At 42.7% G+C, this 14,960-nt stretch overlaps 1 protein-coding gene across 1 annotated transcript in view; it reads left to right on the top strand.

The window, feature by feature from the left end:
• Positions 1-14,960, top strand: part of LOC135541762 (CUGBP Elav-like family member 4) — a 118,419-nt gene that overhangs the window by 77,218 nt on the left and 26,241 nt on the right. The window contains exon 3 of the mRNA XM_064968117.1: positions 12,258-12,306. Coding sequence (XP_064824189.1) covers positions 12,258-12,306 — 49 coding nt within the window. The remainder of the gene's footprint in view (positions 1-12,257; positions 12,307-14,960) is intronic.

Genomic DNA, 14,960 nt, shown 5'->3' with positions numbered 1-14,960 from the left:
CTTTTGTGGCGCGATGGGTAATGATGCTACGAGGGTGGCTGTTGTTGATGTGTGCAGAGGATCCCTGGTTCGGGGCGAGGAGAGGGACTGAAGCTATACTGTTACACACGGTAAAGGTGTGTCATTTGGGATGCAGACAATGCGTTATTATTCAAGGAGGAGTTATACTACATCCTCCTAAAGCACCTTATGATAGAGAATCTTCACACTGGACATCAGCTATGTATGTAATCCTCACACTGGACATCAGCTATGTATGTAATCCTCACACTGGACATCAGCTATGTATGTAATCCTCACACTGGACATCAGCTGTGTATGTAATCCTCACACTGGACATCAGCTGTGTATGTAATCCTCACACTGGACATCAGCTGTGTATGTAATCCTCACACTGGACATCAGCTATGTATGTAATCCTCACACTGGACATCAGCTATGTATGTAATCCTCACACTGGACATCAGCTATGTATGTAATCCTCACACTGGACATCAGCTATGTACTGTATGTAATCCTCACACTGGACATCAGCTATGTAAGTCAAATCGCATTGGTTACATACACATGGTTATCAGATGTTATTGCAAGTGTAGCGAAATGCTTGTGCTTCTTGTTCTGACCGGGCAGCAATATCTAACATGTAATCTAAAAATGCCACAACAACTACCCAATACACACAAATCTAAGTAATCCTCACACTGGGCACCAGCTACGTACAATTGAAGTCGGAAGTTTACATACACCTTAGCCAAATACATTTAAACTCAGTTTTTCACAATTCCTGACATTTAATCCTAGTAAAAATTCCCTGTTTCAGGTCAGTTAGGATCACCACTTTCTTTTAAGAATGTGAAATGTCAGAATAATAGTTGAGAGAATGATTTATTTAAAATGTTATTTCTTTCATCACATTCAAATCAAATCAAAGTATATTTGTCACGTGCACTGAATACAACCTTACAGTGAAATGCTTACTTACAGGCTCTAACCAATAGTGCAAAAAAGGTATTAGGTGAATAATAGGTAGGTAAAGACATAAAACACAGTAAAAAGACAGGCTATATACAGTAGTGAGGCTATAAAAGTAGCGAGGCTACATACAGACACCGGTTAGTCAGGCTGATTGAGGTAGTATGTACATGTAGATATGGTTATAGTGACTATGCATATATGATGAACAGAGAGTAGCAGTAGTGTAAAAGAGGGGTTGGCAGGTGGTGGGTGGGACACAATGCAGATAGACCGGTTAGCCAATGTGCGGGAGCACTGGTTGGTCGGCCCAATTGAGGTGGTATGTACATGAATGTATAGTTAATGTGACTATGCATATATGATAAACAAAGTAGCAGCAGCGTAAAAAGAGGGTTTGGAAGGGGGCACACAATGCGGGGGCACACAATGCGGGGGTGGCACACAATGCGGGGGCACACAATGCGGGGGTGGCACACAATGCGGGGGCACACAATGCGGGGGTGGCACACAATTCCCAGTGGGTCAGAAGTTTACATACACTCAATTAGTATTTGGTAGCATTGCCTTAAACAATTTAAACTTCAAACGTTTCGAGTAGGATTGAGGTGAGTGCTTTGTGATGGCCGCTGCAATACCTTGACTTTGTTGTCCTTAAGCCATTTTGCCACAACTTTGGAATTATGCTTGGGGTCATTGTCCATTTGGAAGACCCATTTCCAACCAAGCTTTAACTTTCCGACTGATGTCTTGAGATGTTGCATCAATATATCCACATCATTTTTATTCCTCATGAAGCCATCTATTTTTTTGAAGAGCCCCAGTGCCTCCTGCAGCAAATCACACCCCCACAACATGATGCTGCTACCCTCGTGATTCACAGTTGGGATGGTATTCTTCGGCTTGCAAGCCTCCCCCTTTTTCCTCCAAACATTACACTGGTCATTATGGCCAAACAGTTCTATTTTTGTTTCATCAGACCAGAGGGCATTTCTCCAAAAAGTACTATCTTTGTCCCCATGTGCAGTTGCAAAACATAGCCTGGCTTTTTATTGCGATTTTGGAGCAGTGGCTTCTTCCTTGCTGAGGGGCCTTTCAGGTTATGTCGATAAAGGGTTCGTTTTACTGTGGATATAGATACTTTTGTACCTGTTTCCTCCAGCATCCTCCCAAGGTCCTTTGCTGTTCTTCTGGGATTGATTTGCACTTTTCGCACACAAAGTATGTTCATCTCTAGGCGACAGAACGCGTCTCCTTCCTGAGCGGTATGACGGCTGCGTGGTCCCATGGTGTTTATACTTGCGTACTATTGTTTGTACAGATGAACGTGGTACATTCAGGCATTTGGAAATTGCTCCCAAGGATGAACCAGACTTGTGGGGGTCTACAATTGTTTTTTTCCTGAGCTCTTTCTTCTTTCTTTTCTTTTGATTCATTCATGATGTCAAGCAAATAGGCACTGAGTTGGAAGGTAGGCCTTCAAATGCATCCCCAGGTACACCTCCAATTGATTAAAATTATGTCAATTGGCGTATCAGAAGCTTCTAAAGCTGTTTTAAGGCACAGTCAACTTAGTGTATGTAAACTTCTGACCCACTGGGATTGTTATATAGTGAATTGTAAGTGAAATAATCTGTCTGTGAAATTTTTTTGGAAAGATTACTTGTGTCATCCACAAAGTAGATGTCCTAACTGACTCTCTAAAACTATAGTTTGTTAACAAGAAATGTGTGGAGTGGTTGACAAACAAGCTTTAATGACTCCAACCTAAGTGTATGTAAACTTCTGACTTCAAATGTAAGTAATTCTCACACGGGGTACCAAACAATGGAGGAGTGTGATTATTTTGTTATATTTTCTCAAGTCTTACAGTATAACCACCTTTAGCAGAAAATGTTTATCTGACTTTTCCATGTATTTGTTAGCATTTACAATGGAAGTAAGTCAGTAGTTCAGTTAAGGGAATGCAAGAATGTCTAACATATTGGAATTAGTAGTATACTTCAGAGTGAGAGAAGGTTTGACCCCTGACTTTTCCCAGGGTTCATTATAAATGCACCGGACCGGACCAATCCTGGAGCTTTGCGTTCTGATAACGTTCCCTCCCTCTGTAGACATGCTAGACGTTGTAGAGATATTGTCGGATGCAATTTAAGGGTCCTATGAGCCTTGGTAAAATGTAGTGCACTATATAGAGAATAGGGTGCTATTTTGGACACACACTAAGATATTTTTTCCCTTTCCTTTCTTTGGCCTCGCCATGTCCTCCGAAGGTGTCCACAAAGTCCAAGTCAATTTAGTAAATTAAGATGCAGCGAGGGAAGTGGTGGTGGGCCTGCTAACGTTACATCCTACCTCGGGGGGGACAGACATATTTCAGCTTTGTTCAAAGGGCAAATTAGGAGTTGCCGGTTTAATTTCAGCGGTGCCAGCGTCCTCTCTTTTCTTTCTCATTCTCTGTCTCAGGTATTGCATTTGGAATGATTGAAGTTTTAAAATGATTCTAATCATTCTTATGTGGGACTGAGAAGACAGTGGTGTGCTGCTCATTAAGGAGCCCTGTTGTTAGAGGGGTGAATAGCTGAAGCGGTGGAATTGAATAAAGGCAGGAATGTGGGAAGTGGAAAAAGAGCGGATGAGAGAGAAGTGTGATTGACAGATGCACTTGTCTGTCCTTGACACTTTACAAGGGTGGAGGAACTTTTCTAAGGGAACAACAAAGTTCCACACTCTTAAAGAGTCTCTGTGAGTTGCTTTCAACACAGACAAAATTACAGTAATTCAATTGCAAAAGTATTATGGTAATGAGAGTGTTTGATGTGTAGGAGAGGGAAATTTCTCACCTATAGTTATCCTCTGAAGTTTGAGCGGATAGTGATGGCTTACTGAAAGAATCACTGTTGTTTCTTAGTCAAAGCATTACAGGCTGATTTGTCAGTATGACACTCCCCTCCTCCTCCATGTTCTGTATTAAATCAGCCAGGGAGAGAGAAGGGTGAGAGCAGCCATGAGTCTGTCTGGGCTGTCTGTGTGCAGGTGTTTGTGTATGTCTCAGGATGCTTGGTTTTAGTGAGGAGTTGGAGAAGTATATTATCATGTGTGTCTGATCTCTTTGTTGCATACTGTTGCGTGTGTGCACACACTTAATCATGACTGTGTGCATGTGTGTATCCATGCATAATTGTGTTTACTCCAGCCAGAGAGAAGGAAGTTCCCTGCTATAGAGATTACTTACAGCCGTAAATTGTCCCTACGGTCCTAGGCCTCAGATCTGCCCTCCCTTTCTGAAAGTAACACTTCAGCATTCTGTCTCCAGGACTGGAGGAAGGGGGGGGGATAGGGAGAGAGAAGGAGACGGAGAAGGAGAAAGAAGAAGAGTGAGAGAGAGAGAGAGCAAAGAGCAGAGGGAGAGAAAGATAAGTCAGTCTAGATTATAGAACTATGCATCCCCCCACTCTCCCGAGGTGCCGATGGGTCAGGGAGTTAAGAGAGAGATGGAGGTTGAACATTGCATAACTCTTGCAGGCATTACTCTGTCATTCTTGACATGGATGGCACCTTATTGGTAGATTAGGTTTATAAATTGCCTGTGGGACAGTGGATGCGCATTGATAATTCAAATGGAGCTGTTAACAGGCATTACCCAGGGATTGTGGTGAATAACTCGGCATCCAGGATTCCAAAAATCTGTTAAAATACCTATTTTGCTATTACATATCTTTAAATGTTGATCATTTAGCAGACTCTCTTAGCCAGAGTGACTTACAGGAACAACTATGGTGAAGTGCCTTGCTCAAGGACACGTAAACCGATTATTATTTTTTTCACCTATTCGGCTTTGAACCACTGACCTTTCGGTTACTGGCCCAACGCTCTAAACCTCTAGGCTTCCTGCCGCCCACACACTACAACCCCGACACACAGTTGTCTCTCTGTCTCTGGATGTTAGAGTGAGCGAATGGAGGGTGTGGTACTGGACTGTCAGTCACCATGCCCTTGTACTGCTCCTCACACTACCACAGAGAGGAGACAGGAGAGAAAGAGAGAGGATGTGTATGTGCTTGTGTGTGTGTGAGAGAGAGAGCGAGAGACGGAGAAAATGTGAAGTGTTTGTGTGTGTGTGTGTGTGTGTGCAGGGAATGCTTTGGATGACAACACAGAAATACCCAAATTAACTAAAGCCCACTCTCTCTACCTCAGTGACCACTAGACAGAGGAAAAAGAGAGGGAGGGAGGAAGAGAGATTTTGCCAAGTTCCAAATCTGACAGCTTTTGAACTTGTTTTTCATTTCTTATTCATTAGATAAGTAAAAGCAAATCCAGTGATGGCACACTGCTGCTGCTGTAGCTTGATTTATGTCCACTTCTGGGGAAAGAATGGAGAATTTATGGCTTTCTCGTGTCACCTAATCTACGCTGCAAAGCCTATGCATTCTGTTGCAGTGGGTTTAGAAAGAGGCTCTGGAAATACTCAACACCCTCTCCCTCTCTTTCTCTCTCTCTCACACACAGTCACACGTGCACATAAACACCTCTTTTTGCCCTTAACCTTTTGCCCACCAATTTCCCTTCGTCTTATTCTCTGTCTGCTCTCCTTCTCCCTCCTTCTTCTCCCCCTCCCTCTCCTCCTCCTCTCCCTTCTCCCTTTCTTACTCCCTCTCCTCCTCCTTCTCCCTTCTTACTCCCTCTCCTTCTTCTCCTCCCTGTCCTCCTTCCTCTCCTCCTACCTCTCCCTTTCTTACTCCCTCTCCTCCTCCTTCTCCCTTCTTACTCCCTCTCCTTCTTCTCCTCCCTGTCCTCCTTCCTCTCCTCCTACCTCTCCCTTTCATCCTCCCTCTCCTCCTCCTTCTCCCCTTACTCCCTCTCCTTCTTCTCCTCCCTCCCTCCTCCTCCTCCTCCTACCTCTCCCTCATCTCCCTGTCCTCCCTCTCCTTCTCCTTCCTCACCTTCTCTTCCTCCCTCTCCCTCTCCTCCTCACCCCCTCATCTCCCTGTCCTCCCTCTCCTCCTCACCCCTCATCTCCCTGCCCCTCTCTCCCTCTCCTCCTCACCCCCTCATCTCCCTGTCCTCTCTCTCATCCTCCCTTCCCCTCATCTCCCTGTCCTCTCTCTCCTCCTCCCTTCCTTCCCCATCTCCCCTTCTGCTCCTCCTCCTCCCTCTCCTCCTCCTCCGCCTCCTCCTCCTCCTCGCCTCCTCCTCCTCCTCGCCTCCTCCCCCTCGTCCTACCTCTCCTTCTCCCTCTTCTTCTTCTCCCTCTCCACCACTTTCTGCCTTTCTTATATAGACCCTCTCTTTTTATAGTGTCTCCTATAATCACCATGTAAACGTCAGAGGCTGTTGATTGCCTGCATACTCTATGTCTAATTATATAGCGATCAGTGTGTGTGTTTATGTGCCTGTGTTTCATCAGATCATGTATTACATACGAGATATCAACAGCTTGCATAAGAGCAATCCATGTGTGTTGCAGAGCTATTCTCAACAAACAACACATCTGTACGTTATATTATTATCTAACTGTAATATGATACTGGTTGCATTTCAAATGTGTTTGAAGGCTAAATGAACTGCTGTTGTCACAAACTCTGATGCATTTTTTTGTCAGACAGACAAAATGAAAGGCAAATGTACAGTATATTTAAAAAAATTATATTTTGTCTGTATATTCATTTGGATGGTCCCCTGTAAATGGTCTCTAGTTGCTTAAAGTATCGACAAACTGTAACTTGAAAAGAAAGAGATTGGTGTGAAACAGTTGAAAGAAAGGATGTGGGAAGAGGAGTGAAGACTAGTCTGTAGCCTGCTGAACACATAGCTGATGGAGACAAAGAGAAATTAGCCACAGAAGACGTGATTGCTTGAGATTTTCCCAAAGTCTTTTTTTCTGCCTAGCATTTGAAACTGCTTGTGCCTTGACACCCAGTATTATTTCATGTGAGTCCTTTTAAGATGAATGTATTCTAGAAAGAGGGAAGGACTGTCAAGGAAATTAATTGTGAAGGATTGCAGGCTTTGAACTCTAAATAATTTAAACATACAATGCAGATGTTTTTATCTCAATACCAAATAATTTATTGATAACAATTAAGTAACTTACTGTGATTGTTTTCAATTAAAATAGTCAAAAAGAAACGAAATAGCTTCTTAGCAAAGATAATAATTTAGCTAGGACTGTCTGAGGAAAACTGTAAACTAGCTGTTATTGGCAGAGAGGTTTTGAAACTCTTTCTTATTGTTGTGTTAACAAATGTACCACATGGTGATGTCAACAGGCAGGTCAAAACTCCATCCCACCATAACAGCCTGGAATTTTAGGCGGTCTTTTCAAACAGCTCTTTCACTGAAAGGGCATTATCATCATTTGCACAATTTCACAGTATTATTTCAACCTGTGGAAATATATATAAAACACAGGAAAATAAGGTTTTGACAGCACTGGGCCTTTAAGAAAAAGAAAATGACCATGGGTCTTTTTTTTAAATTAATCAGGCGGAAAACCGAATGCTAAAAATCTTAATTATAAAGTGTGTATGTGTGTGTACCCTGATCAGCACGGCTTCTTATCAGTGATGCAGCGTCTGACCATATCACAGTTAGCGTAGCCGACTGGCTGCAGGAGTCGCCAAGAGAAGCACAGATTGTGCCAATTCATAATTCATCTTGATGGTTTTTTATTTAGCATTTGTTTTGCTTCCTCCCATGTGACTGACTTGCTACTCAATACATGGCCAAACAACTAGGTCTTGAAGAATTGTTCTCTCCTCTCCCATATGTATGAGATGTGAAAGAAAAGGACTTGTCCTGTCTTACTATAGTGAGGAGGGGTGTGAGAGGAAGGGAGAATTGTTAACACTTTACTTTACAATCCTGGCACAGATAGTAGTTAGAAAACAACAGTAACAATTGATACTTTCTGGCTTTTTTTCTCTTTCTTAGTCAATTCAATTGGTAAATTGCCACCACAGTGTGTGTGGTATCTGTGAGGTTTGGAATTAAACAGAGCAAAAATACACATTTGTTTTGATGGCCAATACAATTGTATGTTATGTTAAAGCATCAAATGGTAGTTATTAGTAATAGTAATGTCATAACATTATGCAATTTCTAAGTAAACACAGTGAAGACTGTAACGAATATGAACGTAAAGCAAGTCTCATTCTCACTAAGAATTTCAAGCAGTGCTCTCTCATTTGTTGAGGAAATGACCTCTCCTCCAGTGCTAGACTTTCTCCTCAATGTGAGTCACTTTATCTTATTGCTATGATTAAAACACAGTTGTCTGTGTGTCAGTGGAGGTTCCTCAGAAAAGGAAGGGGAGGACCATCCTACTCAGTGAATAAAAAAAGTAAAATATTTAAAAAGTTAACATTTTTAGATAAAACTATACTAAATACCTGATTAAAAAACCCTGTTTTGCAATGAATTCTGATCATAGATGCTGATCGTGAAACAGCAGAGGGAGCACGCCCCTATCCACATCGACGGGACCGCAGTGGATAACGTGTTCATCGGTGTAAACATCACTGACAATCTGAAATGGTCCAACCATACAGACAGTGTGGTGAAGACGGCGCAACAGCACCTCTTCAACCTCAGGAGGCTGAAGACATTTGGCTTGGCCCCTAAGACCCTCACAAACTTTTACAGATGCACAATTGAGAGCTTCCTGTCGGGCTGTATCACCGCCTGGTACGGCAACTGCACCGCCTGCAACCGCAGGGCTCTCCAAAGGTTGGTGCGGTCTGCCCAACACCGGGAGCACACTGCCTGCCCTGTAGGACACCTACAGCACCCGATGTCACAGGAAGGCCAAAAAGATCAACAAGTACATCAACCACCTGAGCCACAGCCTGTTCAACAGTCAATCTGACTGTTAAATAGCCATCACTAACAGGCTACCACCCGGTTACGCAACCCTACACCTTAGAGGCTGCTGCACTATGTACATAGACATGGAATCACTGGCCACTTCAATAATGGAACACTAGTCACTTTAGTTATGTTTACATACTGCTTTACTCATATGTATTTACTGTATTCTATTCTACCTTATTGTGGTCAATGCCACTCTGACATTGCTCGTCCTAATATTTATATATTTCTTAATTCCATTCTTTTAGATTTGTGAATTGTTAGATACTACTGCACTGTTGGAGCTAGGAACACAAGCATTTTGTTACACCTGAAATAACATCTGCCAAATACGTGTATGTGACCAATAACATTTTATTTTAATGTCTACTGTAGCTTCAACAGCCCCCTCTAGGCTAGCACCATGGTGTAGCCAGAGGACAGCTATTTTCCGTCCTCCTCTGGAACATTGACTTCAATACAAAACCTAGGAGGCTCATGGTTCTCACCCCCTTCCAAAGACTTACAAAGTTATTATGACGACTTCTGGAGGACGTCCTCCAACCTATCAGAGCTCTTGCATTGTGAACTAACATCTTGTCCATCCAATCAAAGTGTCAGTGAATGATTCTATTACTGAAAGCACAAGCTACAGCTAGCGTACACTTTAGTGCATAAAGCATGCTGAGTAGTTGACTCAAAGAGCGAGAAAGACTAGTTGAAATATTTTGAAAAAATGTATTTCTTCAAAACATTAAGGACAAGCAGCTGAGAGAGCTAGCTGTATTTCATTTTTTTTTCTTAGTTTACCTTTCACTTACTTTAAGCTAATGCAGCTAATTTAGCCTACTCAACAGCCTGACAAAATCAGAGAGGAATGCTTTTTATGTTAGCTGACTAAGGCTATCCAACACGGCAACTTTTCCAAGTCAAGGTAAGCTTTTGGTTTTATTAATTTATTGCCATCGGGGCCCTCCGGTGAGACTGCTAAACTGCTTTCTGTACACTGTACTGCGTGATTGTACACATGGATTGCATTATGGGTACTAACGTGTTAGTTCTAGTTTGTTGACTAACTTTAATATGGTCACAGATGTAGGTTGTGTACTGGTTTGGCTTAGAGATTTTTGCACCTGGTCATAGACAGCAAACGGGAAAAAGTGAGAGGAGGAGAGCACAAATAAAAGAAGCAAAGTAATGATGCAGTATGTGCCTGTGTGTGTGCGGTGATCACGGATGTATTCATTCCACCGATTCTGTTGCAAAACATTTCTTAAACTGAAGCAAATGGAACAAGGAGGGACCACTGAATTTATCCAATAGAAACTTTTGTTTTAGACTAATGTTAACACCCGAGATCAGCTAGATGCAGGTAAGAGTGCACAAGGCGGTATTGAATGTGTCTGTCACCTTGATTACTCCTATTTGTCTTTCAACCTGTGCGCCTATGTTATAAACTTTCATTTCTTGGTTAGGTTGTAGCAAAATCCGAGTATCATGTAGCCTTTACCTATCGATGTTACATTGAACGTGTGTGTGTTTCTGTGCGAGGAGAGGGAGACTGGGGAGAGCTGGAACGATGTGCCACACAGGGGAAAGAGGGAGAGACGTGTCTCTGTGTGTGCATGCGCAACACCAGCGGACTGATTGTATCATGTGTTCTGCAAGGCCAAACTAACAGAGCTGCTGCAGCACTGGAGCAACAATGGGCTGAGCTCTGTGTGTGTAGCAGGAGGAGGAGCATGTTCCCGGGCAAGGTGTTGTTGGTGTGTGTGTGTGATGACTGAAGCATAGATTTCTCAACTCACAAGAAAACAGTAAGAAGTATGTTTCTCACTAACACACCGTGGGTGAATGTGTATGAGTGCATGAGTGTGTGTTTGTACATGCATGTGAATGTGGGTGCGTTTAATGGTGCTCCTTTGTGTGAATTTGAGGTGGAGATAGTATTTTCTGTCTCAGGGAAGTGTATAATGAGGAGGTAGAGTTGTAGGCTGTTGCGCGTGATGCATAATGTTGCTCAATGCTACCATCTAGCTGTGACTTCTGTTAGTCCCACTTATTTCTCTGTCACTCCAAGCCCTTTTTCTCTCTTTGCTCTCTCTCTCGCTGTCTTTCAGTCTCTCCACCACCCTTTCCCAATAGCCCTCTCTCCACACCTCCCTCTCTCTTTCACTCTCTATCTCTCTCAATATCAGCAGCCAGAGTGATATAAATAATGCATCAAAACACATTAAAAACATTTACTGGTGATGAATGAGGGAGAATGGGGGACTGGGCCTTAAAAGAAGGAGTGTTATAGTGCATTGGGAGATGTAGCAGACCTGGACCTTTTACACTGAGGAAGAGATGGTAAAAAAGGCAGTAATATACCAGTGTTCCCCTAATATTGTCAGCCTCTAGTAGTTTACTGGTCGTTTACTTTAGAGCAAAACATGGCTTTATTGAGTTCAATCTCATCCAGAGTGCTGCCTAGTCCACTAACCACTGATTTCATTCATTAAGGTGTAGCACTCAGCAGTGTTTTGGTTAGTCTGTACATTGTAAATGCAACAAAGTGGAAAAATTGCAGAACCATGAAGCATACATCCTTTCATACACTACCTGATAACACACACACACACACACTACTTTCCCCTATGTGGCACATCGTTCGAGCTCTCGCCAGTCTCCCTCTCCTTCTTGCTCTCACTCCCCCCTTCTCTGCTTCCCTCTCCCTCCCTCACTCCCTCTCTGCAGCGAGCATTTTGTGGCTTGCATGTATTACTGAGCCGGAGAGCAGTGGGAAAGCAGCCAGAATTGACAGACAGGCAGTGGAGGAATGGAAAGATGACTGTAAAGGAGAAAGGAAATGAGGGAAATGAGGGGTGAAAAGTAAGAGTGTAAAGGAGGAATGAAATTAGAAGTGCAAAGGAGGAGTTTAGGGGGAATGGAAAGAGGAATGGAAAAGGGTGACAAGGCCTTATATGAGAACTGGGTGTCTAGATTAGATGGACAGAGAGACAAGCAGAGGGGCAGAAAGTTAGACCTAGTCAGAATTATTCAAATGTACAGGTCTCTGTAATGAGGCCCGGGTGAACTGCAATGTATTTGAACAGAGCTTGCACACATCCTCTCCCTTTCTTTCCATCCTTCATCCCTCTCTCTAAATGACTGAACCTGTACTATCAAATCTCAAAGGTTGTCCTTCTATCCCAACCTACACAATTACATCTCAAAACATATTTACAAGTACTGTTACTTATTTGCCAACGCTGTCAATGACATTTAGGAAATGGTGTGCAGCTTTATCTTCTTGTTAGGTAAGCAATCCTAACATCTCCCTCTCTCTCTCTCTCTCTCTTCTCTGTCTTCTCTTCCTTACTTTCTTTCTTTCTTTCTCTTTCCCTCCTACCCTCTCTATTTTCAATCTCTCTCTCGCTCTCCCTCTCCAGATGAACAGGCCTATCCAGGTGAAGCCTGCGGACAGCGAGAGTCGAGGAGGTAGTGCTCCACTTCTTTAAACATAGCTGCCGACCGTCCCACATCAGTGGCACCATTACCCCTCTCTGGCCTAGACAAGCACACACGCAAATCAGAGGAGGCTGGTGGGAGTAGCTATAGGAGGATGGACTCATTGTAATGGCTGGAATGGAATAAAAGGAACAGTATCAAACACATTAAACATATGTAAACCACATGCTTGACTCTATTCCGTTTCAGACATTACAATGAGCCCGTCCTCCTCCTATAGCTCCTCTCCTCTTTAGATGTTTGTCTTATTCTTTTTTTTCATGCATAACATATTTAGTTGTGAATTAATCATACACAAGTTTGAGAGTTTTGAATGGCATCAGCTAAGAGAGAGTGAAGGGGTCAGTCAACAATGGCCTTTTAAAAGTCAATCATTATCTCAGCAACTTTTTTTTTTCATTTTCTTCAAAGGACTCACACACAAACACATACAGTACACACACACATGGGCCACTGATTAACCAGTTCAAGATAACATTCTTCCAGTGCAGCGAGAATTTTTGTTTTTGTTTCACACTGTAACATATTTCTGCCTGCCACATAACATGAATAAACATTGTTGTATGAGAGAGAGAGAAAAATAGAGAATGGCGGAGGAGAGGAGAGTGGGAGAAGAAGAGAGAAATGAAGTGTGAGGGAACCATTTTTAGAAAGAGAGAGAAAGAGGTAGAGCAAATGAGGAGAGTGAGGGAGAAAGAGTTACTGAGGGATTGCATGACTTCCTCCCTGTTTATTCTGGTCCTCTAACTGTGATTGATGGAGCTGGGGAGACAAGAGAGAAACAATCAGTGGATGAGCTGGAGAAGGATTCTTACTTCTCTTCCTTTACCTCTCTCCATCCCTCCTGTTTCCCACCTCTCTCCCTCGCTCTTCCTCTCCCTTTCCTCTACCTCTACACACCCCCCTGTTTCTCTTAGTGCCTCATTCTCAAATCCAGTCCTTGCTCCCACTGCTAGTTTTCATCCTTCCCCACTAACCAGGAAGTGATTCAGACCTGGGAACACAGGCCTCTCAGTTTAGGCCAATGTAGTGAATGAAGCCCTTATTTAAATGGTGGTATTACATTAGTGACCGGTTTCCTGAGCACAGATTAAGTCTAGTCCTGGACTAATACATTCTTTAAATGGAGATTCTCCATTGAGAGTTGTTTTTAATCCAGGAGTTGGGTTCATCTGTGTCAGGGAAACTGGCCCTAAGTGAAACTCTCATCATACATTGGTTCCTATTAATTTAATTTCCAGCTGAATACTTCTGTTTGTTGAGTGACAAGTTGTTTTTCGAAGAGAGAAGTGAGAATGAATGGTGCCATCCCATGAGAACTGTGAAGGCTTTGGCCTTTAATGAGTTTGTGTGTGTGTGCAACTTTTACGCCACTACATTCCTAAAAAAAGATGTACTTTTTACTCCCATTCATTTTCCCTGAACTAAAAGTACTTCTTACATTTCGAAGGATCAGACAGGACCGCAATATGGTCAAATTCACTACCTACATGTGTGTGAATTTGCCAACCTTCAGTACCAGTCAAAGGTTTGGACACACCTACTCATTCATGGGGTTTTCGTTATTTTTTACCATTTTCTACATTGTAGAATAATAGTTAAGGCATTACATAATGAAATAACACATATGGAATCATCTAGTTACCAAAAAAGTGTGAAACAAATCAAAATATATTTTATATTTGAGATTCTTCAAATTAGCCATCCTTTGCCTTGACGACAGTTTTGCACACTCTTGGCATTTTGTCAATCAGCTTCACCTGAAATGCTTTTCGAACAGTCTTGAAGGAGTTCCCACATATGCTGAGCACAAGTTGGCTACTGATCCTTTCCACTGCGTTCCAACTCAGCCCAAACCATCTCAATTGGGTTGAGGTCAGGTGATTGTGGAGGCAAGGTCATCTGATGCAGCACTCCATCACTCTCGTTCTTGGTCAAATAGCCTTTACACAGCCTGGAGGTGTGTTTGGGTCACTGTCCTCTTGAGAAACAAATGATTGTCCCACTAAGCAAAAAACAGATGGGATGGCGTATTGCTGGAGAATGCTGTGGTAGCCATGCTGGTTAAGTGTGCCTTGAATTCTCAATAAATCACTGACAATGTCACCAGCAAAGCACCCCCACACCATCACACCTCCTCCTACATGCTTCATGGTGGGAACCACACATGCAGAGATCATCCATTCACCTACTCTGCGTCTGACAAAGGGATGGTAGTTGGAACCAAAAATCTCAAATTTGGATTCATCAGACCAAAGGGCAGATTTCCACTGGTCTAATGTCCATTGCTCGTGTTTCTTGGCCCAAGCAAGTCTATTCTCATTGGTATGGTTTCTTTGCAGCAATTCGACCATGAAGGCTTGATTCACGCAGTCTCCTCTGAACAGTTGCATTTATTTCGGCTGCAATCTGAGGTGCAGTTAATTTATCCTCTGAACTTATCCTCTGCAGCAGAGGTAACTCTGGGTCTTCCTTTCCTGTGGTGGTCCTCATGAGAACCAGTTTCATCAAAGCACTTGATGGTTTTTGCAACTGCACTTAAAGAAACTTTCAAAGTTCTTGACATTTTCCAGATTGACTGACCATGTCTTAAAGTAATGATGAACTATCATTTCTATTTGTAT

Source organism: Oncorhynchus masou, chromosome 6 (assembly GCF_036934945.1).
Source record: "Oncorhynchus masou masou isolate Uvic2021 chromosome 6, UVic_Omas_1.1, whole genome shotgun sequence".
Taxonomy (NCBI): Eukaryota; Metazoa; Chordata; class Actinopteri; order Salmoniformes; family Salmonidae; genus Oncorhynchus; species Oncorhynchus masou.
This window is presented reverse-complemented; position numbering and strand designations above follow the sequence as displayed.